Here is a 23,597-nt window from a genome sequence, read left to right on the forward strand (position 1 = left end):
GTACCTTCAAGGGGCCAAACACTGCAACAGCATCGCGACAATAGAGATATTTGTATTTGCTGCTCTTCCACACACACACACACACACACACACACACACACACACACACAAACACACACATACACACAAACACACGCGCATACACATATGAACAACCCCAGGCACTCTGGGCCAACAACATGTTCTTCTGAATTGCCCCTCGGGGATCAATAAAGTGTTTTTTCCGATCCTCAATCTGAATTATATGCTTTGTTTGCTGCTAAATGGCAGCTGGAGGCAGAACAAAGAATTTCTGTGCAGGTTTGTTTCGGGGGGCAAAAGGCAGAGCCACTAATGTGAGCAGCGATACGACATTCCATCATCTGAGGAACAACCCACCCGGCCGCAAATCTCCACCCCTCATCGTGAGCCGCCTGGGATCTTCTGTAACCGTGCAAACTCCAATAAAATCAACGATAAACCAATAAACTAACTGAAAAATGTGGAAACTGAATCACACCTCTCTCCCTCCATGACCAGAGGAAGATCTTTAACATGTTACGCAGCCACAAAGAACGGCAGCCACATCCAAAATCCACTCGAGGGAACCCAGAACATCGTCCCAGAGACTCCTGGATCCTCTTCGGGTTTCATCAAGTTTGGACTGAACCTCTTCACTGATTCAAGGCCAGCCAGCTGGACTCAGTCCGAAAGAGAGAGAAAAAAAAGAACCTTCGTTCCCGCACGGTGTCGGCGTTTTCTCCAGTTTGATCCTCAGAACTTTTGAGGTATGCAGAAGATGCCTGGTAGTAGGAACGTAAGGCTGCAAGTATTTTAATTTGAACTTTCAGCAGTTTCAAATAGTGCCAGGATGGCAGAGAGCCCATATATATAAATTCACACACACACACACACACACACACACACACACACACACACGCACACGCACACGCACACACGCACACACTGTGAACCAAAAACATTTCAAAGAACTTCTGAAATCTGGAAAACAAACCAAAAACTAGTGGCGAGATCTGCCCACACTTCAATCACACTTGTGAGCAGGTAGAAAAAAACAAAACAAAACAAAAAATGTATGGTGTTCAGGTTTGCTCTTTACTACCACTCAGTGGCCATAAGTGAGAAATGCTTCCAGTTGGCGCCTTTTCGATTCCTCCCAGCTTTTCCAAATCCCAGTTGGTGCTTCCATCCTCCTGACTTAGACCACACACACCAGCACCGCTGCTGCTCTGTTATATGAATTTAACTTAAGACAACGTAAAGAGCACAACAAAGAATAAATATATATTTTAAAAAGAAATCAAGCAAACATGTCACAGTTGTTTTGTTTATTGCTTCAGTTCCTCCATTTTAATGATAATAAGCATAAGTATCCTGTTATATACAAAACAATCCCCACACACATGCACCATTGCCTCTCTTTCATTCCAGCTTCTCCCTCAAATGATTCCATCCAACTCTTGACTCCAAAAGTTCAAGTTTTTCACCTACAATGTGCTCATTTGACCAGACCGAATGTGAACATTCATTATTAAAAAAATATTTGGGGGCTGATTAAAAAGGAAAAAAAAAGCTCACGACTTTGTTTGAGGTCTGACGGAAACTGAATCATATCCTGCATGGCGACAGGATGTGCAGAACCTCATTTCTTAATTGAAATGATAAGAAAATAAAAATCACCTAGAGCCAATTCAAAAATAAAACTGTTGAGGAATTATTTACACTTCCAAATAAGACACATTCATCCTGTGTCAGTCATCATTTAAAAATAATAATAAAATGAATTAAAGTTACTATTGGTTGCCTGTGTGGGTTTTAATTATAATGTCCCTATATATTAAGCTCTTTAGGGCCGTCAGAACGGCAGAAAAAACATAACTTTCAGCCAACTCTTACTCATTTTTTTATTTAAAGCTAAATGTCAAGCCCGACAAAACTGCTATCAGCCAGAAAGTGATGAATTTGAATCTTTGCTTACATCTGTAGGATAATTACTACTTCAAAACGTCGTGCAACGGCTCAAACCTGCAACGTTCTCATTGCGCGAACAGAACCTTCTGAGGTCAAAAGTGTCCCACTGGCAGCGTGTTTTGCTACATAGAGCCACAGAAAATAAACATGGACATGACTCGCAGTTTTATGTAAACAGCAAGAGATGAGAGGTGAAAAAACAAACAACCAAACTACAAGAAACGCCAGTTTAGTCTCAATACGTTGTATAAAGAAAAAGAGCTAAGTAAGCCAATCAGCAGGAGTTTGAAGTACGTCCAGCAGGAGGCGTCAACCTTTTTGTGTTATCAAATGGTGAGCTTCAGCCGATGGATGGTCCAACCATCAAGAAATCTTCACCAGCCTCTGGTCCAGAGCGCCCCCTGCTGCCAGCGAGTCAATGAAAACATCATCATCACCATTGTCCTCCTCCTCCTGTTCACCTTCTGCCTCAAAGATGGCGGTCATGGGCGTGGCATACAGGCGGTAGCGAGCAGCGTAGCGCCTACTGGCCGAGCAGGGCGGCGTGAGGGAGCGGGGGGGCGCTGACAAGGTGGGGAAGAAGGAGTTGGAGGAGGAGGAGAGGAAGAGGAAGGGAGAGGAGCAGGAGGAGGCCAGGAGGAGTTGCTCCTCCGGTGGTGGATACCTCCGCCTCCACTCGAGCGGCAAGCTCTGGCTGCACGGTGGCAGAGCGGGGGACTGTGGTGGGTCCGGGCTCTGGTTGAGGTCACAGGTCACAGGAGAGATTGCGACCCGGAGCCTTTCCGCAGCTGAGATGCGAGAGGCAGACTGAGTGCCTTTCCTCAGCAGCAGAGCCTTGAAGCTGTCACTCCTGGATGATTTCTGAGGTTTCAGGGAGGCCAGACAGGCTGGACCAGGCGGAGGGGTGCAGGGGCTGACTGGGGGTGAGGAGGTAGAGGAGGAGGTGGAGGAGGAGAAGAATGAGGAGGAGGAAGAGTGGCATCTGTCTTCGTCTGAGTCCTTCCTTGTTAGCATCTTCTTCTTAGACCTGAGACCAAACAGCAGCACACCACAAGTTAAAAAAAACACAACACCAAACTAGGCCAACGCTAAAATATTAAGGGTCGGGGTCTGTGCACAGGCTCTGGGCCGCAGAGACCAGGACAAGGAGTTGAGGACAACAAAAACACAACAACATCAACAAAAGAGGCAGGACATCACCTCCCCCAGAATGAAAGAAGGATATGGGTTACTGGGCGACGAAGAGAGAGAGAGACACACACTCGCTATTTTTGGGAGCTAAAAAAGGAGACGATGGTGACTTCAAAGGTCAGGGGAGGAGTTGGAAAGTTTGCCGGGGAGATAGAAAATAAATAAACAAAGGAGAGCTGGCTCTCTATCTGGTTCAGACTAACCACGGCTGGTTGGCCATCCCACAGGCATTACCTGCTGGCCACTCACGCGGTGCCTTCCCACACCGCACTGCTCCGCCGAGGCAGACCGGGGGAACAAGCAGGAAGAGCAGTCAGTTGTTGTGTCAGTTGCCAAGGCAACTGGACGTCGTTCAGCCCGAGTCACAGGCAACAGAGTGTGTCGGCCAAATAAATAAATAAATAAATAAATAAATGCCAAGAGATGAGGATGGGGTTGTGGATGTAAACTAAACGTCAAGACAGGTTCGCCCAAAGAGTTGGGTGCTGCTTGGTGTTTTGCATGACCTTGCAAGGCTGTGGATGTAAGGCAGACGGGACGCTAATGCCTACCTGTGAATGACGGCGAACAGGTCGTCGGTGGTCCTGGGTCTGCCAGAGACAAACAGCTGATCGGCCGAGACGCTGCCAAACACGTCTGCCAAAATGAACACAAATCGAATGAGGAGGAGGGTTAGTTTTGTGTGCGTTTAGCCTTTGGCCAACTACAAAGAAAGACCATCTGTGACAGCACGTCGAGACAAGCTAGAAGAAGTTGGTAAATTAGGTTTGGGATTTCTACTCTTGGAAACCCAGGAGGAATTAAAAAGAAAGATGAAAATTTAAATTACCATCTCGTCGGGCTTCATTATTTCTCTCGTGCGCGACCTCCTGACTCCCATCTTCATCGCCCTCCTGGATCAGGAGGTCCGGAAGTGACAGCTCCACCTGCAGGCTGTCAGAAGACAGCGCGCTGCTCAGTGAATATTTGCTATGACTGAGCGGTACGCCAGAGCTCTCGGAGTCGCTCGTGTCCTCATAGCGGGCTTGACTGATTGCCGCTCTCATCTTTGCCAGTCTGGCTTTCACCTCCTCCCGCTCATCTTCGGATGAGGACGGCGAGGACGAGGAGGAGGAGGAAGACGAGGAAGAAGAGGAAGCTGGGGTGGGCTCCATTGCTGGCGACATCATGAGCAGCTGCCTGCACGACCTCTTTCTTCTTTTCCTGTCTTTTTTCTTTGCAGCAGATGACGTCATTAGCATCTGTGTCCTCGAGCCTCCACAGGTCTCCTCTTGAACCTCAGTCAGCGACGACCTCATCAGCCTCCTCTGGTTGGTTGTCCCATCATCCAAATGAGGCTGGAGTCCAACATGCGGTTGGAGAGAGCCGCTTCCAAGGTTCCCCAAAATGCAAGGGGTCTCTGACGTGGTTTGGTTAACTGCACAACTCGGTACTTCGGTAATAATCTGCAATTCTTGCATTCCCATGATCACGTTTGGCCCGCAGTGTCTGCCGGTGCCTTGGGGCTCCAAGTGGCAACAACTTTCACAGTTCTCCATCGTTCCGACTAGTATGCCAAAGATTTTTTCAGCCTGTGGAGTGCCCATGGAGGTGCAGTTCATCGGGGTACCTGTGGTCAAATAACCTTTGTTTTCAGGAAAGACTGGTCTGGACTTTTTCGGTGATGTCATTGAAACCTCTGGCTTCTTGTGCAAAATTGGCGGCTTCTGCTTCTTAGGAGAGCTGGCAGATAATGGTGGGGTGATGTCAGCAGCGGTGCTGGCATTCACAGGCAAAGCCTCAGAATTCAAGTTTTGAGGCGAGGCGGCTCCATCAGGGAGGCAAGTCTCATTAGGTCGGGATTGGCAAAGGTCAGAGGAGCATTTTGCCATTTGTCCGCTGCTCCTCTGCACTCCTGGTCCTTCCCTGGAGATAGAGGTAGACATGAGTCCCAGGACACCGAGGTCAGGCTTCTTTGGCAGGCTGGGCTTCTCCAGGGAGCAGACCTTCCTTAGACTACCTGGTTTCTCTGGGGAGGGGGCCTTCCTTGGACTACCTGGTTTCTCCAGAGAGGGGACCTTCCTTGGACTACCTGGCTTGGTAACCATTATACCGTGTTTGGAATCACAGTATCCTTTAAGTTCATGACGTTCCAAACTTTTTCCCTCATCTCCTTTTTTCTCCGTGGCTCTGTTTCCCCGGTGGGGCTTTGGTTTGGTTCCAGAAAGAGTCCAGTATGAAGAATCTGTTTGCCAAGGGTTTTCACTATCACCTGGGTTCTCTGCTTGCTCGGTCAGCTTATTTCCTGGTGATATTTTATCCATGATTTCTTGTGGCAAAGACAGTTTTTTGATGTCACTCTTATTTTCCTCTGTACCACAAGGTATTTTGACCCAGGGGCTGGAGCTGGGACAGATTGCCACAGCGATGCATGCATTAGAAATCTCCGTCTCTTGTTGATTGTACTTGATTTCATGGAGGGTCTCCTCATTAATGAGATTAGACCCATCAACAGCACCTGGTGAGTTCAGAGGACCGACCGCAGCATCACATTTAAAGGTTTGAGGTTTCAGCTTGTGACAATTTCTCTTCTTCTCCAAAACACAATCCAGATTCTGTCCGAATTGGTCAGCTGGTATGTGATGGTCGGCATCACCCAGCAAAGCTGACGTTTCATCCATGATTACCCTGGTTCCGATTGGGTCTCTAGAACTTGTGGCATCAGGTAGTAGACCTCCCAGCTTCTTGACAGAGCGAAGCCTGACACCTTGCAGAGCTTGTGCGGTAACCAGCGGACATGGTTGTGTTAAAACCTTATAGCCACGATATTGGGACTCGCTGGTGCTTGGCAGAGGAAGTGAGTTGGCAGAGGATGGGGACACGGGTGGCAGCGGTGGAGGAGGAGGAAGTGAGCTGTCGGGATACTTTGATGGTTGAAGAGTCGGGGGCGGAGCAGGGAAGTGATTTGATGACGCCGTCAACAAGCTCTGCCTGATGGCGTATGAATAGGGAGGCGGAGGTGGCCGGGAGAATGGAGGAAGAACCAGAGGAGCAGGTGGAGGAGGGCTGGATGAGGTTGGGAAAGCAGAGGGTGGGGATGGAGGAGGAGGGGGTGGTGGCTTGCATGACGATGGCAGAGGCGGCGGTGGGGGTGGAGCAGGTGGTGGGACGGATGAAGATGGTACTGGAGATGCAGGGGAAGGGGGAAGGAGGGATAAAGACTCCAGAGTTGGAGTTGGAGGAGGAAGAGGAGGAGGGGGAGGGGGAAGCAAAACAGGGGACGGTGGGAGCGATGAAGGAGAGGGAAGAGCGAAGGACAACTTGCTAATGGGGGAGTAAAACATGGGAGTGGCACACTGGGGGAGAGGAGGTGGAGGAGGAGGTGGTGGTGGTGGTGGAGGAGGAGGCAGAGCAGCGAGGTGGAGGAAGGGATTCCTAGCGGAGGAATCTGAGGAGGTGCAAGAGGAGAGAGAGGAGGTGGATGAGAAGGAGGAGGAGAGGGAGGAGAGGAGCGACGACTTCCGTTCTGGCACCAGCGGTTTGGGCCTCCCGCTACACCTCGCCCTGGGCAGGGAGGAAGGAGGGCAGTGAAGGGTGGGAGGGAGGGGCGGTGCCGGCGGGAGGGACGAGGCAGCAAGGGGAGAGGAAGGGAAGATGGGGGAGGACACGGGGGTACCAGGAGTGGGCGTGTTGGACTGGCTGGAGTATCCGCTGGAGGGGGAGGCGAGGCGCTGCAGCACACCGGCTGAGGCCGGAGTCGGCAGCGGAGTGGGCTTGTATCCGAGCCTCTCCTCCACCTCTGAACCCGGAGACGGCGGCGGGAAATCACAGGCTTGGAAACCACCAGGACTTGGCGAGAGGTTCTTAGAGGGTGTAGGAGCAGCGGGCTCCAAAGGTTCAAAAGTTGTGATTGTGCCGCAGTTGACAGCGCTCTGGCGCCTCCTAGGGCTGCTCCGGGGCACCCAGGGGTCGTGGTAGCTCTGCGGCGAGGAGGATGCCGTCTGCTTGGTTCTGTGGTCCAGACGGGGAGAGGACCTGCTGCGGCCGGGGCGCCGGCGCAGGGAGTCGGAGCGCGTGGGTGGAGGCGGCGGACGCTTGGACTTGCGAAGGGAGATGCTGCGTGTGGAGGAGTTGGAGGAATGCGAGTACGCTGAGGAAGCGCTGCTGTGCTTCCTTCGGTTGCGGCCCGCTGATGGCGAGCCGCTGCGTTTCTCCGAACACACAGAGGGCGTGGAGCGGCCGGAGGACAGCAGTGGATCGCAGGCCCAGCCTTCGCCGGCGGTGCACCCCATGTCCTGGCTGACAGCAGTCCAGTCGCTCCCGGTTTGGTTGCTGTGGAGGCTGCAGCTTGGCGAGAGGGACCTATAGCTCCACGTGCGCTCGCTGTAGGGGGCGCCACTGTCGAAGTGCTGGGACCCAGAGCGAGGGGTGCTGTCGCTCTGGTCATCCTGGGCGTGACCGCCGAACTGAGACTCTGAGTCAGCGATGGAGGATGAAGAGAGGTAGTGAGAGGAAAGGGAGCCTTGATGGGGATTGAGGGAGGACCACTCTGACTTTGGCTCCTGGCCGGGGCTGCCGGGGAGTGATGGGGAGACGGGGAAGGAGGAAGAGGAAGACGAGGATGGAGACTGCGGAATGACTCTGGCAGTAGGGTCAAAGGGTAACAAAGGGTGGAGGTCGCTGGGGAAGCCTTGAGCGTCCTTTCAGCAGAGGAGAGAAGAACAAAAATGGATCAAAATAACAAATGGAAAGTTTTTATGGAAGCAAAAGCTTTCTTTCAGAAGTCTCTGGTACCAACCTGGCAACAGGACGAGGATGCGCTGAGAGTCCTGTAGGAGACGCTGTTACAGCTGGACTCCAAGTTCAAAGAGGAGTTGGTGGCCAGGCGCGGCAGGCTGTGGACCTCCGAGGTGGTGGTCACAGCTTTGGAGGAGGTCAGCACAGCCATGAGGCTGGACAGACCTTCTCCCTTTGGAGCGCGGATTCTCCGGGCCGTGGACTGGCCCATTGCCGCTCCCTCAACCGTCTCCTCCACCTCTGTGCTGTCCACCATGTGCTGCTTGGGGATGGTGGAGATGCAAGAAGTAGAGAGAGCTACTGTGGAGCGCTGACCCGTAGGAGGCGGAGAAACTGGAGGTGAGTCTGTTGGGAACAAGACTTGGGATTATTCAATTATTAAATCAAAGAATGGATGGATGCGGTGCTCATGTTTCTGGAGACTTCACTCACTGGGAATTCCGGAAACTGTCCTGCGGCGACTCAGGTTGCGTTGTCGCCCGGACAAGGAATCAGTGTTGGAACCAGTCCTTCGGAGACTGGCTTGACGATCAAAACTCTCTCCTGAAGTTTAGGCACATTACCACATCATCACAAAACAGGAAGGATCTGAGTCTAACATTTCAAGCCTGAGTCACTGTCAAGTTCAGGTATGTCAAGTATGGGTGTGTCAAGTTTGAGTATGTCAAGTTTGGGTATGGTTTCAAGTCTGATGTAAGACCAGAGTTCTTGAAATTATGAGGTAGGGGATCAAATACCAATCAGTTTAAAGTATTTAAACCATCACTTCTGGATCAAGGTTTGGTTTAGGAGTCATATCTCAGACTGGTGAATCCTTTCTGTTCACCACCTACCAGTAATATTGATCGGTACTATATCGGCACCAACTGCCTGGGCCTGCTGCCTCATTCGCTCCTCGGGCGTGGGAAGCCGAGACGGTGCCTCCATCTCCACGTCCATTGTGGTCGATTCGAAGGCTGGGCCCAAACTATCCCAGCAGGAGGTCTGATGGACGGGGTTTAGCACGAGTGGAGTCATTGGCCGCATGTTGCTCAGGATGAACCTCTCGTCCTCGTCCGAGAATCCAGAGGACTTTGGACACAAATGACAATTAGTAACTTTCACACTTGTTCCGCTGACGTACAATCCAGAAAGTGAATGGTAGACTAGAACGGATGAGTCAGGTTTTTTTTATGGTCAGGATTAACAACGAGGAAAGACCTGGGACGGTGCTATTTAAAAGGGGAAACTCACTACCACAACACTAGTGGTGCCTCTAGTCTAGAGTGCTTCCCAACCCTTATTTACCTTTCTTCTCCAAACAGAAAACTTGAAACAAACTGAAAAGCAAGACTGAGAGAGACAGTCGAGGAATCTGGACCTCTTGGGGAAGGAAGGAAGGAAGGAAGGAAGGAAAGAAGGAGCATCACAGAGGATGGAGGCAGGATGAGAAAACAGAAAGACGGAGATGATGAATTTGGTCCAAATGAGAGAGTCTGCGGTAATGGCAAGTTGTGACATCAGCATGGCCAGCAGATGGCAGCACAACAAAAACCTAAAGCCAGTTAGTGGGATGTATCAAAGTGACTCTGTCAATATGAGATATTTTAATTAAGTACCAACACTGTTGCTGAGATGATTGCAAATTGTTGGCTGATAAGCCAAAGAACAGTAGGCAGCGTAACATTTTACCGCATATTATCACTGTGGCAGTAATGATGTAACGCAGCCTATTCTGAGGCAAACAATGAATGCATTAAATGAGCATAACAACAGGCAGATAATGAACCCACAATGAAAAAAAAAGCTGCAAACACAAAAATTGGAGTGTTTTCCTGCTGACAGTGCATCAAACTGAGGCGTTTGTGTTTCCGCAGGCTTTTCACCCTCATCGCTATTCATGAGGCGTCGCTGCATCTATACTGGCATCCTGTGTGTGTGTCTGTGTGTGCGCGTGTTTGTGCGTGTGTGTGTGTGCGTGTGTGTGCATGTCACTCACCATCTTCCTGCTTTTGTCCCTCCACCGGCTGTGAGTCGTGCTGCTCTGTGATTGGTCCATCCTGGAGGAGGACGGACTGGGCACGCAGGGCTCGAAGCAATTGGGTCGGCTGTAGCCATGCTGAGTCAGCCCATTGATCGCTACACGCACACACACACAAACACACACGCACACAGGTGGAAAATTAAGATTTACCCGAACATTAGTCAGTCAGTATATCAGTCGTGACACACATCAATTAAACAGTCAGCTTTGATGAGCAGAGTTGAACTAAATTAGGTCCTTTGTGTGTGTGTGTGTGTGTGTGTGTGTGCGTGCGTGTGTGTGTTGCAATGTTCTGTAATCTGTTCGATAGATTATGTATAATTTCAAAACACCAAATCGAGAAAATTAAAGCAAGAAGACAAAGGTCCTTTACTTTGCTCAAAGACAAAAGTGAGTGTGTGTGTGTGTGTGTGTGTGTGTGTGTGTGTGCGTGCGTGCGTGCATGCGAGAGAGAGATACAGCCGTGGGCAGCACAGATGGCGTTCTGTCTTGACCCCTGACCTTGCAGATCATCGGCGCTGCCAGATCGTCTTTTCCCGGGGATGAAGAACACACCCTGCTTGGGCTTATGGGTAGTGTAGTGAACCGACCACTTGCTGTCGCCGTCCCCTGCTGCAGAGAGAGAGAGAGGGAGAAGATGAGAGAGAGAGACAGAGAGAGAGAGAGAGAGACAGAGAGAGAGAGAGACAGAGAGAGAGAGAGAGAGAGAGAGAGAGCGTTGGTTTTCGGCGCCTAATCTCATTTCAGCAGAGACACACACGTGCACACAAAGAGAAAAAGAAAGTGTGCTAATCAGTTGTGTCGCAGCACTCAGCACTCCTCAAGGTGACCTGCCAGGGGGCGCATCTATCCTGACGGAGCAGCATATCGATGAGCTGTGGTATTTCAGGGGGACAGATGTTTGGACAGATGTGATATTTCTGTCTCTGTGTGTCGGCATGGTCAGGATTTCTATTTTTCCAGAGGAGGTAAAAGGAATAAAGTATTTAAAATGCCTAAAACAAAAAGTTTTTTCAGGCCGTCTTTGATACATAAATCAAAGTAAATAGTGATACATATTAGTGAAACGTAAAAAAAAAAAAAGTAAATAAAATGAAAACCAGTTAGACTCATGTCTAAGTCAATGTCAAGATTTTGTTTTGGATCAAATATAATTGTATGCAAAAATTACCAAAATGTGCATTTTTAGGGCACTTCTTCTGTATGCTGAAGTTGAGCATAAACTATACATTATTCACTGACTTCTAAAGTATGAAGGCACCCTGAAGAAAACCAACTGATTAGGCAGTATAAAATAAAATGAATGAATGAATACAAAATATAACTTAAATCAAAATTCATTTAAATCATAAAAGAAACGCTGACGTATTCTGATTTAGCAAATTCAGATTTAAGGCCCCCTTTATTTAAAATGCAATCAGCCAATCAGAGAGCAGGATTTTCTGTTGCTGAGGTGAGTTTGGCTTAGTAGTTCTAAGGTCCTTGAAGAGGTCCTGAGTGAGCCGTCAGGGGTGGACCTGGAGGAATCATGGAGCCTCCACAGTGGCACAAATTTCTTGGACGCTCAGACATTGCAGCTTGAGTTGGAGGAGATCCTGAAAAACACTTACAATAATATTTCTTTTGACATCTAACGTTCTTTGATAAGGTGTAAGTGGCCCCAGGGTCTCAGGAGAATGTCTAGTAAAGGTCCTTTTAAAGCCCTTAATATGATTCTGTCTGAGCAGGACGACATGGTCCCTGAGGAGGCTCTGGAAGTCAGTAAAGGGATCTTGGATAGCAGATTTTTACCACCTGACAGCCAATCAGATTGCTGCGTTATGATAGCTAGTTAAGCTGTTCTTCTCCCCCTCTCTTTTTTTATGATAACTGATGCTCTCTCTCCCCCATCAGCAGCAGCAGCAGCGCAAAACACATTACATGCTATCAAAAACACAGGCCAGCATCAATAGACATCAACACGCACACACATGCACACACACACACGAACGCATACATACACACGCGCGCGCACATGCTTACCTCTGGTCCTACTGAGATATCTGAGGACGGATTTGATCGCTGTTCCAATGACAACCATAACGACGCCACACGCGTGCACACTAACACACGCACACTCACACAATCACGCTCTCACACGCCGGGGCGCACACACGCGCGCAGGTCTGCAGGCTGCAGCAGACAGACCAGCAGCAGCAGCAGCAGCAGCAGCAGCAGCAGCGACGATGCAGATCCACTCTCCTCCCACCTCCCTCCCTCTCTCTCTTCAACTCACCCAGCCTCTCCTCTCACTCCCTCTCACTCGTTTGCCCGCTCTCTCTCTTTTTTTCTTCCTTTTTGACGCACACACACACTGACACACACACATGGCATGCTGGCAGGAAGCCAGCACACGTGTGCGCCCTTCATGTGGGCCGCGAGGTGATGAAGGTTACCTACAAATGCGGCTGCAGGAACACACACACACACACACACACACTCACACACTCACACACTCACACACACATACACACATACACACACAAATACGGTGCTTTGTAGATGAAGGCAGATGAAAGGAGAGCATTAGATTGTGTGTGCGTGCCTGTGTGTGTGTGTGTGTGTGTGTGTGTCAGACTCCTTATCTTTAATTCTCTGTGTTTTCACATTTCCATCTCTAGCTGTGAGCACACTGAACCGACTGAGGACGTCTTAGTCCCACCAGTGTGCAGGCGCCGATTTGACGGAATAAAAAAAAATTCGGAGTAAAGAGAGTCCTGCGGCTGCCCGACAGGCTCCTTTAATCCCAGAGGAGGTGCAGCAGGATCTGAGACTGCAGTGGGGACGGGATCTAAAAGGTGTCGTTCGAGTGGGGGAGGAGGAAAAGGGGGAGACTGAGCTTTGAGGTGCTTCCACAGGTCTGTGTTAGGCTCCCACTGATCTCTCAGCAATCAAAACCAAACCATGCAGCGTCACTCAATCGTGCACGCAAGCCTTTCACAAATACGTCCATCCACCACTACCACCTGACTGTACTGGGACATACTGGGAGTGATGGATCACCTTCATCACAAGCCCCCAAACTGGGACAATCCCAGCGCACAAGTGTGCCAACTATGTGGGCCAGTGGAGCATCTAATTACTTGTGTCTTTGTGCCTGACAGCCCATCAGTCTGTCCCGCCATTCGTCCGTCTGTCTGTCTGCCACTCATCACCTCTCCACTGTTTTAATTAGTTTAATTAATTGGGCAGGAAGTGGGCCACACTGGCATTATGTCACAGTGGGGGATATTAATAGTTGGGAAACTGGCAACCCTGAACTCAGTGGGAAAGAAAAAAACTGAGCCTGTTGCCTCCCGGTTTTGTCCAATCGGACACGAGGAGGGGGGCGGGACTTCCTGTCTTGGGCCCCCCAGTCGGGTTACAATGTCAAGATAGTCTGTTGGTCAAACATCAGCCTGTGCAGCTAAAGAGTAGCAGCTGTCAGTATGTTATTACAGGATTTAACCAGTAGGGTAGCGAATGGAATTGGAGTTAATCCCTGTGCGTGCACGTGCGCGCACACACACGAACACACAGATTACACTCACACACACACACCCACACACACACACACACACACACACACACACACACACACACAGGGGAGTTAATTAAGGAGAGAGAATGTGTGAACAGCCAGCGGGGGTTTTTATTTGAGTTAGCGTGTTTTATGTGAGAATATCTGAGGAGAGCTGTGATACATTATTTAACATACTGTATGGTAATAACAGCACAAAAGCAATAACTCCATCCACTGGTCTTCTCAAAACTGGGCAAAACGAAGGAGGGCTGAGGCTGACGAAACCCTCGAGCCATTCCCAAGACAAAACAAAGGTACAACGGTCCAACAACAGCTTCCTTGGGGGCAAATCAACCCTTACAAAAGCAACTACGATCATTCTGAATGAATGAGAACCAGCATGAGTGGTTCGAACCATTTGGGGACCATTCGGTTTAGCCCTGAATGACCAGAAAAGGAAATCCAAAGGTATTGGATCCTGTGGGATTGGGGCCATCCCAAAGAAACCCGGGGCCAATGGTTTAAATCCCACGCAGTCAATTCTGGCAGCCAAGAACCTTTCAGCCAAACTTGGCTAGCCAGGACTATGTTTAGGACAAGACACAGCCAAAAACAGTTGGAGAGCTCAGAGACAAAGCAGGGGCCATTGTCAGGACAGCTTTAGAATTGGGTAAAAGATCGTACAAGCGAGTAACCTTGTCTTCCACGCAATACCTTTGTGCAGAAGGGGCGTTGTTTGCGTTGCTTCCATTCTAGAACTCCTCCCACGACGGAGTCTGAGGCAGAACAGGTTGGCCCGGCGCCTCCGGCTGGGCTGGTAGCGGTACTGCGGCGGCACCTCCAGCTCCCTAAAGGAGGCCGGGACAGCGAGAGGGGAGGGGACGGGCAGGGAGTAGCCAGGGCGGGGCTCCACAGTCGGAGGGCACGACCCAGTGCGACCCCGCTGGATGAGCCCCGGGCAGCCAGAGCGTGGCGGCTGGACCGGAGCATGTTGGAAGTTCCCCTTTCCATAGTATTCCTGGCCAAGGAGGGGTTTCCCATGCGCCTCTGGGGTTCGGGATGGATGCATGTAGGCTCGTGGTGGGAAGTTCTGCTGGCGGCACCAGGGGCTGCTGCCTGGGTACTGAAAGTGAGGTGGCGGGGGGGTCTTGTCAAGAAGGGGCGTGTCCGGGTGTCCAGAACTGCCGCTGCCCCCACAGGCTCTCAGGGCCATGATGGCATTGTGGTGCTGGTGGATCCTGGCGCTCAAGAGGCGCCGCCGCAGGCTGCCTTCCATCTTTGGCTGCAAGGTGGCCATCTTCCGCGGGAGGAGTTCGTCCCGCTCGTCGTCTGGACCCCGGTTCCAGCACCGGGTCGACACACCGTGCCCTGCTCCCTCACCACCCAGGCACTCCACGTATGAAATCATCCCAACCCTGGTTAGCCTGGTTGTGCTGCTTAAAGTCTGGCCCCTCCCCGAGAGGAGGAGAGATCAAATGCTGTGAGAAATGATGGAAACTCCTGCTTTCATCAAAACTGTAATTTCTTTAAAAATAAAAACACCAGAAAGGTCCCAGGTCTTCATTGTGAACGGTTGAACAAGTCAAATTAAGTCTAAACCCTTTCAGTTACAGCGGTATTATTCAAAACAAATGTCTTCAAGCCCACTGAACAATTGAAAAACCACCACTGCTCCTTCAAAGTCCAAGGCTGCCTCAAAATCAATCAAGCAAGCTGCTTCCAAAAAACACCTCTGGAAAAATGACTTGAACGTGAAAACCTCACATTTCAACACCACCATAAGAGTCCAGACGGTCCAGACAGAAAGTTCTCAAGTCGTCCTCGTCCTTCAACCGTGATCAAATCTTTTTGCAGCTTTTTTGACTTCCTCTGTCGTAAAAATCATCGGCTGGTTCCCACAAAAACCGTCAGAATAAAACATCTTCTGCACACTCACACACACGCACAGTCTGGCCGAGTTGTTCCACAAGTGTCGTCCCTGTGCTTCTTCTCCCCCGTCCTGTCTCTAATCTGCTAACGGGGATTATCCAGGTCTGCAGATGGCACCGCGGGAGATGCAGGTATTTACCTTAACGCACCACATGTTGCCTGATACTGCATTACTGTGTCAAACTGGGTGACTAGGTGTTCAGGGATCACAAAATCAGATGGCACAGCCGGGTCGACCCTGAGCAGAGTCGCTCGCCCACGTGTTGTCTGCGTTGCCGTTCACACGGCGCATTTCCTCATGCCACCAGCAGGAGGGAAGGTTCACGAAAACACCGGTTTTGTTTGGCTGAAAATTATACTTAAGTACAATACACGTCCTAAGAGGGAGCCAATCAGAGCCCAGTGCCTATTTGACTAAAAGACTGTTGAAAATATTTTTGTTTGAATTGAAAATCCAATCTGCTGATTTACAAAGTAAAATCTTCAGTAATAAAAATGAAAGATGAAACAATTAAGAGACAGGATTAAAACCAGTCAAAACCAGATGTACTAGCAAAGACACACAGAAAATGACCCTTCATATGTGCATCAAGCTAAGCAAATTAACAAACGTACAGAACAAAGTAAACATGACCGTCCATCTTCAGTGGCTCCTCGCGCCTCTTGACACTTTAATTGGCGGTTTGCGGCAAACATCCTGCGCTGAGGCTCAGGGTTTACGCGAGGAGGTTAAACCAATGGCAGCGTTTGTGAAGGAGGGTATTAAGATAATTTGGGGCCTGAGTTTTCAAATGCTGCGGCACCATGCAGGTTGAGCGACAAACAACAACAACAGAGTGATGTCAGAAAATGTTATGGACCGACAGTCCACGGTGAAGATTAAAAATAAATAAATTGAAAAATTATAATGTGTTTTTTGGTCGCCATTCTTTCCAGTAATGTTGTATTCTGAGCAGCTGCTGCGCCGAGTGAAAGGTGCTGATGGCCATCCGTCAACATCTGTGTGTGTTTGCGTGCACGCATATAGATGTGTGCGCGCGCGCGTGTGTGTGTGTGTGTGTGTGTGTGTGTCTGTGTGTGTCTGTGTGTGTGTCTGTGTTTGTGTGGAGAAACAGCTGTGTTTTGGAAGCTGAATGGGATGTTTCAGCATGCCTCAACAGGCCTTCACTGATAATCGAGGTGCACACACACACACACACACACACACACACACACACACACACACATGCTTGCACGTGTCAAGCACAAGAATGCCTGACGCCTGCTACCAACCTTAGACTTCCACTCACTTTTTTTGCCCGGGAGCCACAAAAAAATCTTTCAGCGATGGTTTGTGCAGCTGAGAGCAACAGTTTGGCGGCGGTGGCGCTGCTGCTGCAGGTACAGTCGTGCTGCCTGCAGCAGCAGCAGCTCCATCATGACAGTGCTGCAACAACACCCTGACTATACAGGCAGAGGAGAAACGCAGCCAGAGCAACAGCCTCAATCTAGACAATTGCTAAAATCCAGTCATCAGCCCATTCCATTAAGCCTTCTCTCTCTCTTCTATCAAAGTGAGGCTCGCTCGTCCTTTGGTTCAGCACACACACACACACACACACACACACAGAAAGAAATGGCTATAGAGATAACAGCGTGTGTATTACCATAATGGAAACACACACACACACACACACACACACACGCACAGAAAGAAATGGCTATAGAGATAACAGCGTGTGTATTACCATAATGGAAACACACACACACACACACACACACACGCACATCCTCAGCTTCTCTCTCTCTCTCACCTTTTAAGCAGAGCATGTCGTCCTCACTCGCCCTGCATGGCTCGCCGTTTGAATCTGAGCAGAAGCAAAAACACACACACACAAGTTCAAACTCCCCCCCCCCACACACGCACACACACACATACACACTCACTCCCACTCTCTCTCCCCTGCTCTACCTCGCTCAACCACAATAAAAAGCCTCCCCTTCCTCCCGCCTCTCCGTCTCCCTCTCCTCTCAAACCAATCCTCGCGCGACCAAATTTTTTTCTTCTTGAAATGATTTTTTGTTTTTTTTGTTTGCTTTTTTGCAGAAAGGATCAAAATATTTGGCAACAAAGTTAAAATACTTTGTCCCATAAACTTAAGATTTTAGGGATAAAACAGAAGGCCCCAAATGCACTTTGCTCGGTGCTGACGTTGTGTGTTCAGACACACAGTCACAAACTCACTTGTTTGTGTCTCCAAAAAAAAAAGAATATCGCTACAGCAGCAGCAGAAGCAGCCGCAGTCAGTCGACAGGAGACTAGTCTAGTCCATTCCTCCTCTACAGCAGCCAAGTGTTTGCCTCTCCAGACAAAAATAGCTTCATTAATCACCTTTAGTATGACCTGGATATTAAACGCACGTGTTTGTATGCACACACGCAGTAGTCACTTTGAAGCTTTTGAGTTTTGGTATATTTTATTCTGTTTTTGTTGTTGTTTTGTTGTTTTTTTTTCATATAGGTAAAGCCCTTTAAAGTTTTCCTTTAGCTATATTGTGAAAAATCCAAGCTTTTAGGGTTAGGGTAAGAGAATTCATAAAATTCCATTCTGAATCCTAAAACAGACAATTTGCTAGTGCTTTAAATTCAAATGTCTCCATCGAAAGATTAGATTTATACCCTTTACGCGATTAAAAACTGTCACGTTCACCCGTGTCATACAGAATTTGGCGTCTCGCGATAGCTGCGACAGAAAGACAACGACTTAGTTCAGAGTGGTGGGCTGCGATTGGTCCGTCGCGACGCATGCCGAAGCAAGCCGATTGGCTGCGCTGAGAGAAAACACGGAAGTGAGTGAGTGTCCATCCGTTTCTGTGCGGGAAGCCGTTGGTTCCTTCGCGGCCGAAAACAAACTTTCCCCCGCAGCCAAACTATAATCCAGTGTGATTTATTTTTTTTTGCCTTTAATTCAAGGTAACGAGATACGTTTAACTCAGTGACACTCGGAGGCTGTTTAAAACCCGGAGACAGACAGACAACATGTTAGCCGCCGTTTGCTAACCCACTGAGCGTGTTTGATTGGTTTATTATAATATACGATTAATGTTTTCTTTTTATATATATACCGTCGTGGGATTTCGGTGCATATTACTTGACTATTTTGGTCTTAATAACTGTTTTTGGTACTACTTTCTGAAATACGGGAGTCAGCCAGAGGATTCAGGCAGATGCTTTGTTTTCACCCGAAGGCGAGAGAACACGGAACCATTTTTATGATAAATAGACAAATAACTAAATCTAAAATTTAAAACACACACACACACACACACACACACACACACACACACACACTATAAAACCATTTACAAACATCAGCAACTATGTCAGCAACGACATGCTTGGATAGTTCCAGAGGATAGCTTTAACGTTGCCTTCAGGCTACAGTGCCCCCCTATGGCTGGATAAATACAGCGCAGAAAATGACATGAGATAGTCTGACTTCTTACGTTTACTTTTAAAATGTAATTATTTTTTTAAAATGTATTTTTATTTTTATGCATTTATATAAGTTTGTTTTAAACATTAAACTTAGATCAGCCGTGTGAAGTAATCTCTTTTGCACTTATCCAATTCGCTGGGGTAGAGCTGGCCTGAAAAATGAAGGGTTCTATTCCTGCGCTCCTGAAGCTGCAGCTGAATATTGTTTTGTTGGAACTGGGGGCAGCATCATGGATATTTAAACAGTAAAATATAAAAGTCAAAGAGTGATTCATCGAGACTGTTCCCTCATTCACAGCTGTCATTGAAGACCAGATAGTGCATGCGTGGGAGTCTGGAGGTGGAAACATTCCAGTGTACCCCCCCCCCCCACACACACACACACACACACACACACACACACACACACACACACACACACGCATATACTGGTACAGTACATACTTATCTGTGTTTGAATGTTTGAATGTTTCCCAGATGGGTCGTAAAGCCCCCCCTCGCTGTCGAATGTCCAAGACGGCGGTCAGGCGGCGGTTGGCGAAGCGTCGCCGCCAGTCCGAGGAGCCCAGAGACAGCAAGGGAGCCAACAATAGCCGTGGGTATTCTGATACGTCAGATATTTCCTCCAAGTGTACAAGATGCTCTTTTTGTAGGGTTTTTTTTCTTCCAAGACAGTACATATAGATATCTCGACATAGAACGTAGGCGTGAAACTGTGGCCCACAGTGTCATTATATTTGGTCCGCAAGGCAATACAAAATCACTACTACAGCTGACCTTCCAGTATTATACAGCACACATACCTCTAAAGGCGTGTTCTTATAGCCTCGCCTCGCCTCGCCACGGTTCGATTGTGTCCTCACTGGCCCCCGGTTCACAAGACCATGGGCGGAGTCGACGCGGTAAAGCGGGACAATGTGTTCGACGGCATCATTTCTGTGCGATACACGACAGCGCAGCGATGGACACAGTAGAAGTTGTTTCATACCTGCTGCTCGGTCTGTGGTTGCTTTTCTGTTCAAGAAAGAACAGTTTTCCTCGCTGAAGTCACAGTTGATCATTTTATGCAGGCAACATTTATAATTTCTGGTTTCGTTTTCTGGGAGAGTAAATGTGCAGTTCAACCTTTATATCTTCACCAAAAGTAAACACGAGACAGATACAACGGGAAATAGCATCTATTTAAAAACAAACAGACAGTAAACACGCCTCCTTATTTGAAACAGCTGCCCTAGCGAGCCAAGGACCACTTTATGCCGCGGTGTTCGAGGCTTCCTCGCAGCGAAGAGCCACGTCCTCTCGACCAATCCGTATTTCCTCTCGTCTCAAGACTCCTTGGATTCCCTAGCTTACCGCGCCTCACGCAGGAGCAACTCGGTTTGTTCTGAGCGCTTCAACGTTTGCCGCTCGTCGTTTTCGCGAATATGGTTGAACACACTCGCCAACATGGAAGTTCCATGTCGAAAGAGTTGCCGTCGGTGTCCGCTCCGAAAGGGAAAATCGACGAAAACACTGAGCCAATCCAGTGCCCTGCTTGTCGCTACATCACCACTCAACTCGCCTCGTCTCGCTTGGACCCTGAGCGCTTGAGGTACCAAAACGGCACCTCCTACAACCGTGTCGCGGCCAGTGAGGACGCTCTGCAACCGTACCGTGGCAAGGAGAGGCTATCAGAACGCCCTAATACTACAAATCCCAAAATGCTTTGCTGGTTTTTTGGCACGTCAATGAGGACAGGACGTTCATTAAAGGGCATTATTATTACTTCATTGGTTTATTGTTGTTAATTTATTTTTTAAATGTATCAGTAGCCTGTGGAAAAGGGTTACTGTTGACATGTAAATCAGAAGGCTGCAAATAAAAAAGAGGCATACAATTTTTATTTACATTTTATTTATTTTTACAAGTTTTTTTTTTTAATTTGAAATCTTGCATGTGTGAAATATGAAGTTTTTCATTGTATAGTGTTAGGCTTTGCTTGTTCCATATTCAGGTTGAAGCAAAACTTGTTTGGGTCCATTTAAAAAGGTTCACTGTTCTATCTAGAGGCACATTTATTTCAATGAATATCAATGTTTGCCCGCGACTTTGTCCAAGTTTTAAATTTTGGTGTATTTCAGTTCAACACCCACACCCCTGACAAAAAGTATCGTCAGATAATTCTTACACCTGTCTTGTTGCAGGCCCGGCGACCCGCGTGCAGTGCCCGCACTGCGGCCACCTCTTCGAGTTCCACATCCAGCAACTCCGCCACCTCGCCGCCTGCCACCGCGACTACTTGGATGCCACGGAGGTCGGCAGCCTCGGCAAGGTCATCCTGTACCAGAGCACTGCGCGCCTCTTCCACTGCGCCAGGTGCTTCTACACCTTCAAGGACTTCAGCAAGCTGTTTGTGCACTTCATCGCCAAGCACTGCATGGAGGAGGAGGAGGAGGAGGAGGAGGAGGAGAAGGGCGGGCAGAGGAGAATGGATGAGGTGGGGGAGGCAAAGATAACAAAGGGCAAAGGGGGAATCAAAGGGGATGTAGAGGGAAACGTGAAAGAGGAAGCAGGACAGGAAGGTGAGGGAAAGGCAGAGATGGAAATGGAAGAACAAGAAGAAGAAACTCTCGAGCAAACAAGGGGTGTCGAGGGAGTGCAGCTGCTGAGTCAGAACAGCGCCCCCCTGAGGCCGAGACCCACGGAGGACGGTTACTGCTGCCCGGCCTGCGGCTACGAGCACCAGCTGGAGACGGACGTCGTCGAACACCTGGCGCGTTGCCCCGACGTGCGCCGAGAGGACTCCGCCCACCCCGTGAAGAAGGGGGAGGAAGAGGAGGAGGAGGAGGGAGAGGAGGGGTCCGCCCCCGAGTCCAGCGGCCAGCCACACCTGACGGCAAGGGGCTGCCTGTCCAAATATATCTCCTACACGTCCTCCCGCTACTCCTGTCGGCTCTGTAGCTGTTACAGAAGAACAAAAAGTAAGGTTTCAATGGGGGGGGGCAACAAGTCTCAAAATGGCGCTGAACCCGACAGAGTCCCACGGACAGAAATTCAAATTAGAATTTCATCTGCTACTTAAATCATGTTTATTTTTTTATTTATTCTTCTTTTACCGGGTAAAAGAAATCTTGAATCCTGACAACTACGTTATTCCCAATGCAATAACGCCAGGCATGTGCAAACTACGGCCTGTTGGGCTTTTTTATCCCGCCCGCCAAATATGAAGAAATTATATTAATAGTTGTATTCCATCCATTTTTTCAGTGTTCTAAGAGTCATTGCAATGAAGAGCTGAATTACAGTTTTTTTCCCCCAGTTGAACGGGCACAATAATTGTGAAGAACCTTTATCTTCTGTTCATACATGTCATGTCCTGCGCTGTCTTGTCCTGGCAGGCCGCATCGTGTCACACGTGCAACGCAGCCACGAGGTGAACGGACCGTACAAGTGCCATGAGTGCCCGGCCACCTTCTTGCTGTCCAGGTACCTGCAGCAGCACGCCAGCTCCGCCCACCGGCCCCGCAGCTACATCTGCCCCTTCTGCGACGTGCGCTCGCGCAGCCCGGTCATGTTGCGCCTGCACTGCATTCGCTGCAGGGGCTCCAGGGGCCAGGAGGAGGGGGTGGAGGAGGGCCAGCTGGAAAGAATGGACATTGGAGGGGGGGAGAAGCAACAGCAGGAGGAGGAGGAGGAGAAGAAGCAGCAGCAACAGGAGGAGGAGGAGAAGAAGCAACAGGAGGAGGAGGAGAAGAAGAAGCAACAGGAGGAGAAGCAACAGGAGAAGGAGGACTGAGGACAATGTTTCTGTGCGCTTTCTTAATTCTGTGAAAAAGCACCAGTTACACAGCTCGTGTTTATCAGTTGGCAGAGCATTCCAGTCGTCCCGAGTGTCCCAGCATGACCTGTTGAAGCTGACTGAACAATAAAGACTTTTATAATTCAAAAGTTAAAAAAAAGTTTGCACTTTTATTCTCTTGCTGGTGGCATGTGTTGCTAACAAAAATCAAAGTAAGTGGTGATCTGAACGTTTGCAAATGACAACAGATTCTCTATGGTGCCCTCGAGTGTTGTTTTGATTGTACCCGACATGCCTTTACTGTGTTGGACGTGTTCCAACACGTGTTTTACAGTCGGTGTGCTTTCATCGTGAAGCCAGTTGGTTTTCCATGCAACAAGACCTCCCTGACCTAATTTGATGTGATTTGTTCAATCAAATTTTGAAGGAAATCATCTCCATTTTGAAGATTGTGATTATTTTAAATGTAAATACGTTTGCGTGTTTGTTTTCCATTTCCCTGTTAGTGTTCAATAAAAAACATCGTATGTTTGTGAATGATTCGTAAGTAGGTCCGGTTAATCATTAATGCGACCATGAACAGATGGTTATTCAGTTGCAAAACAAAATAAACTGTGTGTGCTGAGGTAAATTTTTAGAATATTAGCATCCAGATCAAAAGCATTTCAAGCTGTGTGATGTCATTCACACTTTTCACCGGGTAAGACTGTCTTGTTTATTTACTTTTTTATTTTATTTTTGTTTGATTTGATTGTCACGGTACTCGGTGAAAGATCATTTATGATCAAGTGTGAGGTAAATACGCAATGTGGAGACGGGAGTTGTTATTTCCTGTGATACAAAATGTGTTCTCAAAAAATGAATGAATAAAAATTAATCTCGCTTTTTGATGTATCAAAAAGTAGCCTAAA

The 23,597-nt window shown here is 48.7% G+C and overlaps 2 protein-coding genes across 2 annotated transcripts; one reads left to right on the plus strand and one right to left on the minus strand.

Moving 5' to 3' along the window:
* Positions 1-1,313: 1,313 nt before the first annotated feature.
* Positions 1,314-12,433, minus strand: nhsl1a (NHS-like 1a). Its single transcript, XM_076048635.1, has 9 exons — positions 11,984-12,433; positions 10,463-10,573; positions 9,917-10,056; positions 8,772-9,009; positions 8,371-8,481; positions 7,940-8,283; positions 3,992-7,841; positions 3,714-3,798; positions 1,314-2,998 (listed from the first exon to the last, which is right to left on the minus strand). Exons 1-9 carry the CDS (start codon positions 12,039-12,041, stop codon positions 2,335-2,337), a joined length of 5,601 nt encoding a protein of 1,866 aa, XP_075904750.1. The 5' UTR covers positions 12,042-12,433; the 3' UTR covers positions 1,314-2,334.
* Positions 12,434-18,233: 5,800 nt separating this feature from the next.
* LOC142903103 (uncharacterized) lies at positions 18,234-23,589 on the plus strand. The gene is made up of 4 exons (XM_076048555.1): positions 18,234-18,383; positions 19,386-19,503; positions 21,092-21,868; positions 22,286-23,589. Exons 2-4 carry the CDS (start codon positions 19,386-19,388, stop codon positions 22,681-22,683), a joined length of 1,293 nt encoding a protein of 430 aa, XP_075904670.1. The 5' UTR covers positions 18,234-18,383; the 3' UTR covers positions 22,684-23,589.
* Positions 23,590-23,597: the final 8 nt, after the last annotated feature.

The sequence above is a fragment of the Nelusetta ayraudi genome, unplaced genomic scaffold (genome assembly GCF_046127955.1).
Source record: "Nelusetta ayraudi isolate G7.1 ecotype Tasmania unplaced genomic scaffold, CSIRO-AGI_Nayr_v1 ptg000106l, whole genome shotgun sequence".
Classification (NCBI taxonomy): Eukaryota; Metazoa; Chordata; class Actinopteri; order Tetraodontiformes; family Monacanthidae; genus Nelusetta; species Nelusetta ayraudi.